This window comes from Salmo salar, chromosome ssa14 (assembly GCF_905237065.1).
Source record: "Salmo salar chromosome ssa14, Ssal_v3.1, whole genome shotgun sequence".
Classification (NCBI taxonomy): domain Eukaryota; kingdom Metazoa; phylum Chordata; class Actinopteri; order Salmoniformes; family Salmonidae; genus Salmo; species Salmo salar.
The window spans coordinates 16,864,987-16,877,963 of record NC_059455.1 but is presented as its reverse complement, the minus strand read 5'-3'; the positions used below and the strand labels follow the sequence as shown (position 1 = coordinate 16,877,963).

The window sequence follows — 12,977 nt, the reverse complement described above, 5'->3', positions numbered from 1 at the left end:
TCATGTGAGAAGTTTGTATTTTATTTTATTTGGCTTCCTACCTTTCAGTATCATGATCTCTCTTCTTCCTATGTCTTTCCATTACAGAACATTCAGATTCTTGAACATCATCATTCCACTCCGTATCATCAGAACAATCACCCATAGTGATCGCACTCCAGCACAGCTGTTGCTTCTCCAACCTTCTCTCCAACCTTCTCTCCATTTCATCCACACTACTCGCCGCCATCCCTGCAAAAGCTATTCCTATCTGTCAGTCTTTTAATGACCACGCCCATTTGTAACATTTTGTTGTTTATCCAATTAGTGATGGTCCCTCCTTGACCTCATGACCCCAAAATTGTACAACAGCTGGTTGGTTTCAGCGAGTATTTGTATTACTTTCACAGAAGTTTAATTAAAACATGATGCGTAAAATTTGACATTTTATGAGACAGGCTTTTTTGAGTGTAGGCAGGCTACAATTTCCTTTGTGGGTGTAATTTGAATGATTTCACACAAGTATAAGGAAATATTTATATAGCCTGATTAATTAGTTAATGAAAATACAGTTTTAAAACCAATGTAATGTACAGTGAACAATATATTAAAATACTAAAAGCGGACTAGTATATGATCGCATCCAAATAATGACTCCAATTGCTTCACACTTGTTCCAAATGCTCTGTTGGTAGGTGCCATACACTGCAAGCCATCAAATAGTCCTTCATTTCATCAATCAGGATGTCATTGTGTCAACGCGTACATTCTTCTTATTCCTTTTGTCCTTGTAGTAGTAGTAGTACTGCAGAAACATCCTGCAGTCCACGCTGAAGCCTGAAACAGTGAACTCTAGTTCCAAATAATGACCAGCAGAGGGTAACGTATCTCCATGTTCCATTTGAACATGTTTTCTTTATCAGCCAGACAAAAGGCTGCCTGCTGTGTGGCAGGGGGTTGTTTCATTTCTCCTCTCCTCTCTGAGCAGCTCCCCTCTCCTTGTCTCCTCTCCTCTCTGGGCCCGTCTCAATACTCTAAAGCAGCTCTCTCTATGTGGCTGCATCTCAATACCCTTAAGCAGCTTCCTCTCCTTGTTTCCTCTCCATCATCTTCTGGGGCACCTGTGGGTCAGATCAGCCATAAGCCACTCCAGCTTGCCAGTGAGCAGTCTACTGAAAGTCCACAGAACAGTGCTCAGGCTGTGGGTACTCTGAGGGCTACAGGACAACACTGGGCTCTCCACAGACCCCTGAAGGACAAGGGGGACAAGGTGGGGTATAGGTAGGATGGAAAGAGCGGGAGAAAAGGGAGGGAGAAAAAAAGGGAGAATGGAGGAAGAGAGATAGTCAGTATAACAAAAATATAACACACATGGGTGATTCCTCACTAAACTAGAACTAAAAAGTCCATGATTTTTTTTGATTTTCACTAAATGTAATCCATAGAAGGGTCCTTTCACTTCTTTAGAGGAACGATTGCATCTGCCCAGTACAGTTGAAAGTTGTGAAGTTTGTGCAGAAATTCTTCGGTTGTGCAAACCCACAGTTTCATCAGCTGTCTGGGTGACTGGTCTCAGACCATCCCGCAGGTGAAAAAGACAGAAGTGGAAGTCCTGGGGTGGTGTGATTACACATGGTCTTTGGTTGTGAGACCAGTTGGACGTACTGACAAATTCCCTAAAACAATGTAGGAGGCGGCTTATGGCTTCCTCAACACTTGAGACATCTGTGGAATTGTGTTGTGTGATAAAACTGCACAGTTTAGAGTGGCCTTTTATTGTCCCCAGCACAAGGTGCACCTGTGTAAGGATCATGCTGTTGAATCAGCTCCTTGATAATCCATCCACCTGACAGGTGTGGCGTATCTTGGCAATGGACAAAAATGCTCACTAACAGCGATGTAAACAAATATGTGCACAACATTTGAGAGAAATAAGCTTTTAGTGCGTATAAAAAAACATGTGGGATCTTTTATTTCAGCTCAAGAAACATGGGACCAACACTTTACATGCTTCTTTTATATTTTTGTTCAGTGTATATTATTTCTCAATTATGCTTTAAGATACAAATGTCGCATATAGCCTCAACAATCCTTCCTCCAAAGGACCCTTCTATGGATTTACATTTTGAGGAATCACCCACATGTCCCAATATGGCACCTGTACATTCCCAACAGTTATAACGCTATTAACTTTGCCTAAGCATTTGTTGATTTAGAGCTGGAGTCTGCATTGGTAATTTGATAATACACATTTTGTTGACATTGTGAGATGAGAGTGAGACACACTCAAGACACGCATTGTGAATGCCAATTGGAAAGAAACAACTGTTCTGTTTTGCTCATTTCTAGCGAGTCTTATGACAAATGTTGCTGGTGAATGGCCTGTCCCTTGCATAAGCTCTCCAGGCTTGGCCTACGTGGCTGTGCCTCTGTCATAGGGAAGGTATGCCCTGCTATCTGCTTTTCTTCCTGGGGAAGGAAGAGCAGGGGTTGTCGGGGTCACAGCTACATATGAAATGAGAGGGAGTCAATGAGAGATTCCTGGAAAAAGACAGGATACTGCCTTTTTCATATGGAAACGATAGTGACTTAGCAACACTGATAAGCTAACTACGTGTGGGCGGTGAAATGGACGTGTTTGTTTACAAAATGAATAAAATTGCATGTGCATTCTGAAAGTATTCAGACCGCTAGACTTTTTCTACATTCTGTTACGTTACAGCCTTATTCTAAAATGTATTAAATCATTTTTTCCCTCATCAACCTATACACAATACCCCATAATGACAAAGCAAAAACATTTAACTTTTTTTGTTGTTGTAATGTATAAAAAGAAAAATGGAAATATCACATTGACGTAAATATTCAGACCCTTTACTCAGTACTTTGTAGAAGCACCTTTGCCAGCGATTACAGCCTTGAGTCTTCTTGGGTATGACGCTACAAGCTTGGCACACATATATTTGGGGAAATTGTCCTATTCTTCTCTGCAGATCCTCTCAAGCTCTGTCAGGTTGGATGGGGAGCTTCGCTGCACAGCTATTTTCAGGTCTCTCCTGACATGTTCGATCGGGTTCAATCCGGCTCTGGCTGGGCCACTCAAGGGCATTCACAGGCTTTTCTCGAAGCCACTCCTGCGTTGTCTTGACTGTGTGCTTAGGGTCGTTGTCCTGTTGGAAGGTGAACCTTCACCCCAGTCTGAGGTCCCAAGTGCTCTGGAGCAGGTTTTCTTCAAGGATCTCTCTGTACTTTGCTCCGTTCATCTTTCCCTCGATCCTGATTAGTCTCCCAGTCCCTGCCGCTGAAAACATCCCCACAGTATGATGCTGCCACCACCATGCTTCACTGTAGGGATGGTGCCAGGTTTCCTCCAGACATGGTGCTTAGCATTCAGGCCAAAGAGTTCAGTCTTGGTTTCATCAGAATGGAGAATCTTGTTTCTCATGGTCTGAGAGTTTTTAGGTGCCTTTTGGCAAACTAAGTGGGCTGTCAAGTGCCTTTTACTGAGGAGTGGCTTCCGTCTGGCCACCCTACCATAAAGACCTTATTAGTGAAGTGCTGCAGAGATGGTTGTCCTTCTGGAATGTTCTCCCATCTCCACAGAGGAACTCTGGAGTGCTGTCAGAGTGACCATCAGGTTCTTGATCACCTCCCTGACCTGACCAAGGCCTTTCTCCCCCAATTGCTCAGTTTGGCCGGTGGCCAGCTCGAGGAAGAGTCTTCTTCCGTTTAAGAATGATGGAGGCCATTGTGTTCTTGGGGACCTTCATTGCTGCAGAAATGTTTTGGTACCCTTCCCCAGATCTGTGCCTTGACACAATCCTGTCTCTGAGCTCTACGGACAATTCCTTCGACCTCATGGCTTAGTTTTTGCTCTGACATGCACTGTCAACTGTGGGACCTTTATATAGACAGGTGTTTGCCTTTCCAAATCATGTCAAATCAATTGAATTTACCACAGGTGGACTCCAATCATGTTGTAGAAAAATCTCAATGATGATCGATGGAAACAGGATGCACCTGAGCTCAATTTAGAGTCTCATAGAAAAGGGTCTGAATACTTACGTAAATAAGGTATTTCTGTTTTTTATTTTTAATACAAAAAAAATGTCACCTGTTTTGCTTTGTCATTATGGGGTATTGTGTGTAGATTGATGAGAAAACAAAATATTTAATTAATTTTAGAATAAGGCTGTAATGTAACAAAATGTGAAAAAAGTGAAGGGGTCTGAATACTTTCCGAATGTACTGTATATATATATATATATATATATATATATATATATATATATTGTCTGTGTATGTATTTATTATTATCTCTTACCGTGATGTCCAGGTGTGTGACTATGTGTAGGTAATTGTTGACAGTATGCTCCAGCCTCTCCAGTAGAGTTGAGGCACAGCCAGGCTGACTCAGTGTCCTAACCACCCTCACACTCCCAGTCAGAGCACCCAGAGACACAGCTATGTCCCTCCTCTTCTCCTGAGCCTGTCATAAAAACACACACACATAGGTAACACACACACACACACACACACACACACACACACACACACACACACACACACATACAGAGAGAGAGATACAAACATCAAATGATTGCCACAATTGGATGCTACTGAACCGAGGAAAACAAATCATCTGCCTTGAGAAGCAGAAGTTGAAGAGTTTGATAGCGTACCGATTTCCTCTCCCAGGAAGCCTTGTGAACCTTGATGCAGGGGAGCTGAATGGGGGACGGCAGGGTCTTCAAGACATCACAATCAGCCTGAAGAGAGGAGAGAAACATACAGACATTTAAGCCTGAAGAGAGGAGAGAAGCATACAGACATTAAAGGAGAGAGGTAAGACGGACAGACGGACAGACGGACACAGACAGACAGACAGACAGACAGACAGACAGACAGACAGACAGACAGACAGACAGACAGACAGACAGACAGACAGACAGACAGACAGACAGACAGACAGACAGACAGACAGACAGACAGACAGACAGACAGACAGACAGACAGACAGACAGAGCTACTCTCTGTGTTTAAGGTAATTTATATGGCAGATTGTTTAAAACATACAGGTTTAGCCTCACCAATGCAGCTTCCATGTCTGCCACAGTGTTTAGGTCCCTCCGGGACTCTCTGTCACACACAAAGTCTATGGGCCTGGTCTCAGCATCCCACACCTCAGAGGCTACCATGCACAGCAGCAGAAGTCCTGGACACATACAGTTGAAGTCGAAAGTTTACATATACTTAGGTTGGAGACATTAAAACTCGTTTTTCAACCACTCCACAAATTTCTTGTTAACAAACTATAGTTTTGGAAAGTCGGTTAGGACATCTATTTCGTGCATGACACAAGTCATTTTTCCAACGATTGTTTACAGACAGATTATTTCACTTATAATTCACGGTATCACAATTCCAGTGGGTCAGAAGTGTACATACACTAAGTTGACTGTGCCTTTAAATAGCTTGGAAAATTCCAGAAAATAATGTAATGGCTTTAGAAGCTTCTGACAGGCTAATTAACATAATATGAGTCAATTGGAGGTGTACCTGTGGATGTATTTCAAGGCCTACCTTCAAACTCAGTGCCTCTTTACTTGGGAAAATCAAAAGAAATCAGCCAAGACCTCAGAAAAAAATGTTTGACCTCCACAAGTCTGGTTCATCCTTGGGAGCAATTTCCAAACGCCTGAAGGTACCACGTTCATCTGTACAAACAATAGTACGCAGATATAAACACCATGGGACCACGCAGCCGTCATACCGCTCAGGAAGTAGACGCGTTCTGTCTCCTAGAGATGAACGTACTGTGGTGCGAAAAGTGCAAATCAATCCCAGAACAACAGCAAAGGACCTTGTGAAGATGCTGGAGGAAACAGGTACAAAAGTATCTATGTCCACAGTAAAACGAGTTCTATATCGACATAACCTGAAAGACCGCTCAGCAAGGAAGAAGCCACTGCTCCAAAACTGCCATAGAAAAGCCAGACTACGGTTTGCAACTGCACATGGGGACAAAGATCGTACTTTTTGGACAAATGTCCTTTGGTCTGATGAAACAAAAATAGAACTGTTTGGCCATAATGACAATCGTTATGTTTGGCGGAAAAAGGGGGAGGCTTGCAAGCCGAAGAACACCATCCCAACCATGAAGCACGGGGGTGGCAGCAGCATGTTGTGGGGGTGCTTTGCTGCAGGAGAGACTGGTGCACTTCACAAAATAGATTGCATCATGAGGGAGGAAAATTATGTGGATATATTGAAGCAACATCTCAAGACATCAGTCAGGAAGTTAAAGCTTGGTCACAAATGGGTCTTCCAAATGGACAATGACCCCAAGCATACTTCCAAAGTTGTGGCAAAACGGCTTAAGGACAACAAGGTCAAGGTATTGGAGTGGCCATCACAAAGCCCTTACCTCAATCCTATAGAAAATGTGTGGGCAGAACTGAAAAAGCGTGTGCGAGCAAGGAGGCCTACAAACCTGACTCAGATACACCAGCTCTGTCAGGAGGAATGGGCCAAAATTCACCCAACTTATTGTGGGAAGCTTGTGGAAGGCTACCCGAAACATTTGACCCAAGTTTAAATTGTTTAAGGCAATGCTACGAAATACTAATTGAGTGTATGTAAACTTCTGACCCACTGGGAATGTGATGAAAGAAATAAAAGCTGAAATAAATCATTCTCTCTACTATTATTCTGACATTTCACATTCTTAAAATAAAGTGGTGATCTTAACTGACCTAAGACAGGGAATGTTTACTAGAATTAAATGTCAGGAATTGTCAAAAACTGAGTTTAAATGTATTTGGCTAAGGTGCATGTAAACTTCCGACTTCAACTGTACATAACATATTAAACCCATTTAAGAAAATCTTTGCTATTGGTCAGTGGCCCTGGCTGGGCAATTCAATTCAGTCAACTTGTATTTGTCCCCAAAGACATAGGCTTCGCTCATGATAGTTTGATTTTACCCATTAGTTCAGTTAATTTTGAAACCCCTGTGAATGGTCACTCTCTGAATACTCACTGCTTAACGCCATACCCCTCTTGGTTGCGTCTGACGTCCTTTCATGTGGTCCATTTAAAACAAATCTGGTTTACTGTCTTCAGTTGGCAATATATCCTTGCCACTCCGAATTACCTTCAGCATGTCTGAAGTACGTTGTGTCCCCTCTATCGTCCTTGCGCCCTTCCTACGTTTTCATGGCCGGAAGGGCGCGCACTATCAAGTCCCAGAGCGCGCTCAACTTTCCTGTTGCACGTCATTTCCATATGCCAAAGGGTCACGAGAACGAATATCAAGGATCTCCTGTTCTTCCGGCTGTCCACTGTCATTAAGTAACTTTCTCTTACTCTCTCAATGACAATGGCTCATCAACAGAAATATCATCCAACGTTCAGAGGAGAATATGTTGATGGGCTACCTAGCCTACTTCCACCAGAGTTAAGGGTTTATCATTGTGAAATTATTCAATCTAATTCTTTGGTGTGCACAGCTGATCAATCCAGCGATTGGAATTCTTCCATAGCTGTTAGCGCGTATCGGCATTAGGCATGGAGTATAGAGGAAATGGTAGGCCTGAAGCTTAGGATTCTATTGTACCAACTATAGTCATTTTTATCACTGACAACATAATCTTCTAATCTACAATATACATAGTCATTCAAACCATGTAAAGCACTTACACTTTCAAAGAATTTCTCTCCCAAAAATCTCTCTCACTCTCACTCTCACACACACAGACACACACACTCCCCCCCCCCCTCTCTATCTCTCTCTGTCTCTCTTACTCACTCACTCACTCACTCACTGTCTAGGACCGGTGTTTTGTTGTTGTTTTAGCTACATGTTCAGGAGACATCCCGTGTGCGACCATCCAGAGAGGTACAGTACATTCGGGAAGTATTCAGACCCATTGACTTACAGCCTTATTCTAAAATGGATTCAATAAAAAATGTCCTGCTCAATCTACACACAATACCCCAATACCCCAATTGTTTAAAATGTATTAAAAATAAAAAACAGAAATACCTTATTTACATAAGTATTCAGACCCTTTACTATGAGACTCGAAATTGAGCTCAGGTGCATCCTGTTTCCATTGATTATCCTTGAGATGTTTCTACAACTTGATTGGAGTCGTCCTGTGGTAAAATCAAGTGAAAGGACTTTATTTGGAAAGGCACACACTTGTCTATATAAGGTCCCACAGTTGACAGTGCATGTCAGAGCAAAATCCAAGCCATGAGGTCGAAGGAATTGTCCTTAGAGTTCCAAGACAGGACTGTGTCGAGGCACAGATCTGGGGAAGGGTACCAAAACATTTCTGCAGCATTGAAGGTCCCCAAAAACAAAATGGCCTCCATCATTCTTAAATGGAAGAAGTTTGGAATCACCAAGCCTCTTCCTAGAGCTGGCCACCTGGCCAAACTGAGCAATTGGGGGGAAAGGGCCTTGGTCAGGGAGGTGACCAAGAACCCAATGGTCACTCTGACAGAGCTCTAGAGTTCCTCTGTGGAGATGGGAGAACCTTCCAGAAGGACAACCATCTCTGCAGCACTCCACCAATCAGGCCTTTATAGTAGAGTGGCCAGACGGAAGCCACTCCTCGGTAAAAGGCACATGACAGCCCGCTTAGAGTTTGGCAAAAGGCACCTAAAGGACTCTCAGACCATGAGAAACAAGATTCTCTGGTCTGATGGAACCAAAATTTAAATCTTTGGCCTGAATGCCAAGCGTCACATCTGGAGGAAACCTAGCACCATCCCTACAGTGTAGCATGGTGGTGGCAGCATCATACTGTGGGAATTTTTGTCAGCGGCAGGGACTGGGAGACTAGTCAGGATCGAAGGAAAGATGAACGGAGAAAAGTACAGAGCACACAGCCAAGACAACGCAGGAGTGGCTTCGGGACAAGCCTCTGAATGTCCTTGAGTGGCTCAGCCAGAGCCCAGAATTGAACCCGATCGAACATCTCTGGAGAGACGTGAAAATAGCTGTGCAGCGACGCTCCCCATCCAACCTGACAGAGCTTGAGAGCATCTGCAGAGAAGAATGGGAGAAACTCCCCAAATACAGGTGTGCCAAGCTTATAGCGTCATACCCAAGAAGACTCAAGGCTGTAATTGCTGCCAAAAGTGCTTCAACAAAGTACTGAGTCAAGGGTCTGAATACTTATGTAAATTTGATATCAGTTTTTTTTTTTTATAAATTTGCAACAATTTCTAAACACCTGGATTTTTTTGTCATTATGGGGTAATGTGTGTAGATTGATGAGGAAATGTTTTTCTTTAATCCATTTAAGAATAAGGCTGTAATGTAACAAAATGTTACATTTCCGAATGCACTGTATACTACAAAGCAGAATCATTGAGTTAGCAAGCTAACTTTGATAAACAACCACAAATAACCATAGATTTTTTGGGGTTCATTAAGAAATCTGAACTTAAATAGGCTTCGTGTTTTGATTGTTGAGTCAATTAAACCATCCCACTTCAAGCTTATCTTTCTAAAAAATAAAAAGTTATTACAGAATATTTTGTCAAGTTAGATCTTGCTTTGTAGTATACTCCTCAGGTGGTCAAGTTAATTTACCAGCCTGTTAGTCAATCAGCCCAAACTCTTCCAGTCCCAGAAGGGACTAGGCAAGTCAGTTAAGAACAAATTCTTATTTACAATGACGGCCTACCCTGGCCAAACCCGGACGACGCTGGGCCAATTGTGCGCAGGCCTATGTGACTTCCAATCACGGCCAGATGTGATACAGCCTGGATTTGAACCAGGGACTGTAGTGACACCTCTTGCACTGAGATGCAGTGCCTTAGACCGCTGCACCACTCGGGAGATTGATTCCCAGTGTTAGCCTCTGGGTTACACCGTCATCATAATCACTGCAGCCCTAGCCAAACTGAATAGACACCAAGGCCCGGCTACTGTGCAATTCGCCAGGAGAGGAAATTGCTTTGAGTAGCCTCGTTAAAAATATATTTCAGTCATAGTCCTGAGCTGAGTTGACTGCAGAGGTATCACACAGTGGGGGCTGTTTAGAAAGCGTGCCATCAGGCGGGTCACCAATGGGACCCGTGGCAATTTTAGCATGTAAAACTTGGTGGGGCAAAAAAACAAAAAATGTGGGATGCATGCCAGCAAAGTCACTACACAACACTAAACAATACATTAATTGCACTATAATGTTGACAAACGGTGCCCACAAAATGTTAGGGACTACATAAAGCTGTCCCAACAGCAGAGTCCCAACATCTTACCACTGCTACACCTGGCTATCAGCGGAGCCTTGTCTGGCAGCGAAACAGTTCATTCAGCCTCATTTACTGCTTTTAAAAAAAACATAGCTGATATGGATGACTTGCTTAAATAAATGTAGTTTCTAATGACAATTGAGATCCACAAACTATGGCATAAGGGGATGACAAGTGGATAAGAGGCAATCCGTAATTTCGATTAAGACATTAATGAGCGAGCTAGGACGGACGTAGTCAATATAACTATTTGTTCAGCACTTTTGAAATGTACAGCGACAGAATTCAGAACATGGGCCGTTCTTACAGTGTTCTCCCTGTATATCAAGTCAGAACCGGAGGATAAATAAAGGGGGCATATAAGCAGACAATGAAAGCTCTTACAATATTCGATGATTACATTTCTCTAAAACAGGTTATAGGCTACATGTGCACCACCAAGTCAGAACAGTAGGTGAAATTAAGAGGTGAAAATAGGCTAAATTATTAGGGTGAGGCACATGGGCTACTAAAAACTTACTACACAACATACACTTAGTATTACTTTCTTAGCTACAGTATACATATCTCCCTGGCATATTACATAATTTATGCAGCAGCATACAAGACATGTTTGGACTCACCTTGTTGTGCTGTGCTCACTTGAACAGGAAGGTGGCGCGACGGTCCTTCGTGGGCAAATTTTGTCATCAAACTTTGTCATCAAAGTCTGCCATTCTCTGGATTTATGGTGCTTTCAAGACAATTTGGAACTCAAAAAACACAAAGGTAAACTCATGATGACGTCATTGATCTTCAGGTCATAGCTCTAGAAAGAGGCCTGAGTTCCGGATTTACAATTCCGAGTTGGATGAAAGTTCAAAACGTATTTTCCCGAGTTCCCAGTTATCTTAAAATCACTAAAGTCAGATTTTGCAGTTCCGAGTTAACAGTTGTTTTGAGCGCGGCACCAATCATGCTTCATCAACAGCATGGCCAATGTTGAATGTTAATTTTAAACTAGGAAAAGAGACCCTTAATCTTAGACTTTGTACCACACAGCCACTCCACTGAATATCAGGATAATGATTCCTTCGTAATGCTTGCAGTTAGCCACTGATTCTCGTTCCTAACCACTCATTGGGGTGGTAGGTAGCCTAGTGGTTAGAGCGTTGGACTAATAACCGAAAGGTTGCGAGATCGAATCCCTGAGCTGACAAGGTAAAAATCTGTTGTTCTGCCCCTGAACAAGGCAGTTAACCCACTGTTCCTAGGCTGTCATTGAAAATAAGAATTTGTTTTTAACTGACTTGCCTAGTTTAAAAAAAAGGTAAAATAAGAATTTGTGACTTCCAACATGTTGTGCGATGTTTATATCTGATGAGCACCGATACTTTTTATCTATAATTTCTCTTCATTATTTATCTTCATATGACAAGGATTAAAAAGGATTTGCCAGTAGATTGTCGAATTGATTCATGATGATGACTGCTAGCTAAGGTTTTTCAGTCCAATCAAAGCTACTGTAGATATAATGTGATTTGACATCATTTTATCTGTGGCCAATGATCATGAGCCTTTTTGGATGGGCACTTCTAATGTAACTATCGCAGCACCCAAGGGCCTTGAATTTTCGAGGTATACCCTTAGACTTGGCGGTGACATAGTGTGCCCATGAGTAACAGAACACTGAGCCAATCACGGCCCAGCGCTCCGTATTTCTGCTGGCTTGCCCCAGCACCACAGAAAGCACTGAGCTAGGCTGAAACACCTGCATTTTGGAGCTGCCTTACTCAAGAAAACAAATTAAGAGACCATGTTTTATCAACTCAATTTATTTTAATTTATATATATATATATATATATATATATTATTATTATTATTATTATTATTTTTACATCGTTTGCAATCTGATATGTGACAGGAATTAATGCCAAAATAACATGCAAAACAGGCAAGCCCCATTTTTTGCTAAATATATGGGGCTCAAACAGGCTCTGCCCCACCTGCCCTGAATGACGGGTCGCCACTGAATGGGACTTACAGGATGACATTGATAGGCCAACGGTGAACATTTTTACCTGCAAGGGCTATCATAAATAATAGGCAACTAATAAAAATGTGATGAATATTAATCCCACTAGGCTATGTGTGTTTGAAAAGGGTGTAGGGCTAATTATCTGGATTATCATTAGAATAATGTTAAGTCTTTCCTCGAGAATACTTGACTGTTCCAGTGTTCTTCATGCCAAGGTGAATTCAAGATTTCATGAATTATCCATACTTGAATTTGGATGGCACAATGCAACACACACTGGTGGCGGTCCTGCTGGTGCTTTTATAGCTCAGTAGCCAACCATTAGGCCTACTCTGTGTATTTATATTTCAGGAACAGAAGAGAACAACAAGTGTTAGTCATCACCTCGCATTCAATCTTCCACCGGGTGCTACTCGAATGCCCACGGGTCGCAGCTGTGAGAGGCAGTGACGATACAATTCGATAGGAGGGAATAGCAAAATCTCAGGGTGGACGTTGATTGATCCCTGTATTTGTGGACAATCAAGCCAGCCAGTAGAATAATACTTCGAGACGTATTGCACCCCATATTAACTGAAGAAAAAAAAATGTGTGTGTGTGTGTGTGTGTGTGTGTGTGTGTGTGTGAGAGAGAGAGAGAGAGAGAGAGAGAGAAAATGAGTGTGCACTGTTTGTGCATAGGCTGTATGGCCGGCTTTGTGTGAAG

At 42.4% G+C, this 12,977-nt stretch overlaps 1 protein-coding gene across 2 annotated transcripts; it reads right to left on the bottom strand.

Moving 5' to 3' along the window:
* thpo (thrombopoietin) lies at nt 1–11,152 on the bottom strand. 2 transcript variants are annotated; one of them, XM_045694006.1, is made up of 5 exons: nt 10,878–11,152; nt 5,070–5,194; nt 4,662–4,748; nt 4,304–4,468; nt 1–1,228 (listed from the first exon to the last, which is right to left on the bottom strand). In XM_045694006.1, exons 1-5 carry the CDS (start codon nt 10,942–10,944, stop codon nt 1,085–1,087), a joined length of 588 nt encoding a protein of 195 aa, XP_045549962.1. In that variant the 5' UTR covers nt 10,945–11,152; the 3' UTR covers nt 1–1,084. The 2 variants fall into 2 exon arrangements, with proteins under 2 accessions (XP_045549962.1, XP_045549963.1); XM_045694007.1 differs by lacking the exon at nt 10,878–11,152 and adding an exon at nt 7,022–7,215.
* Between the last annotated feature and the right edge of the window lie 1,825 nt (nt 11,153–12,977).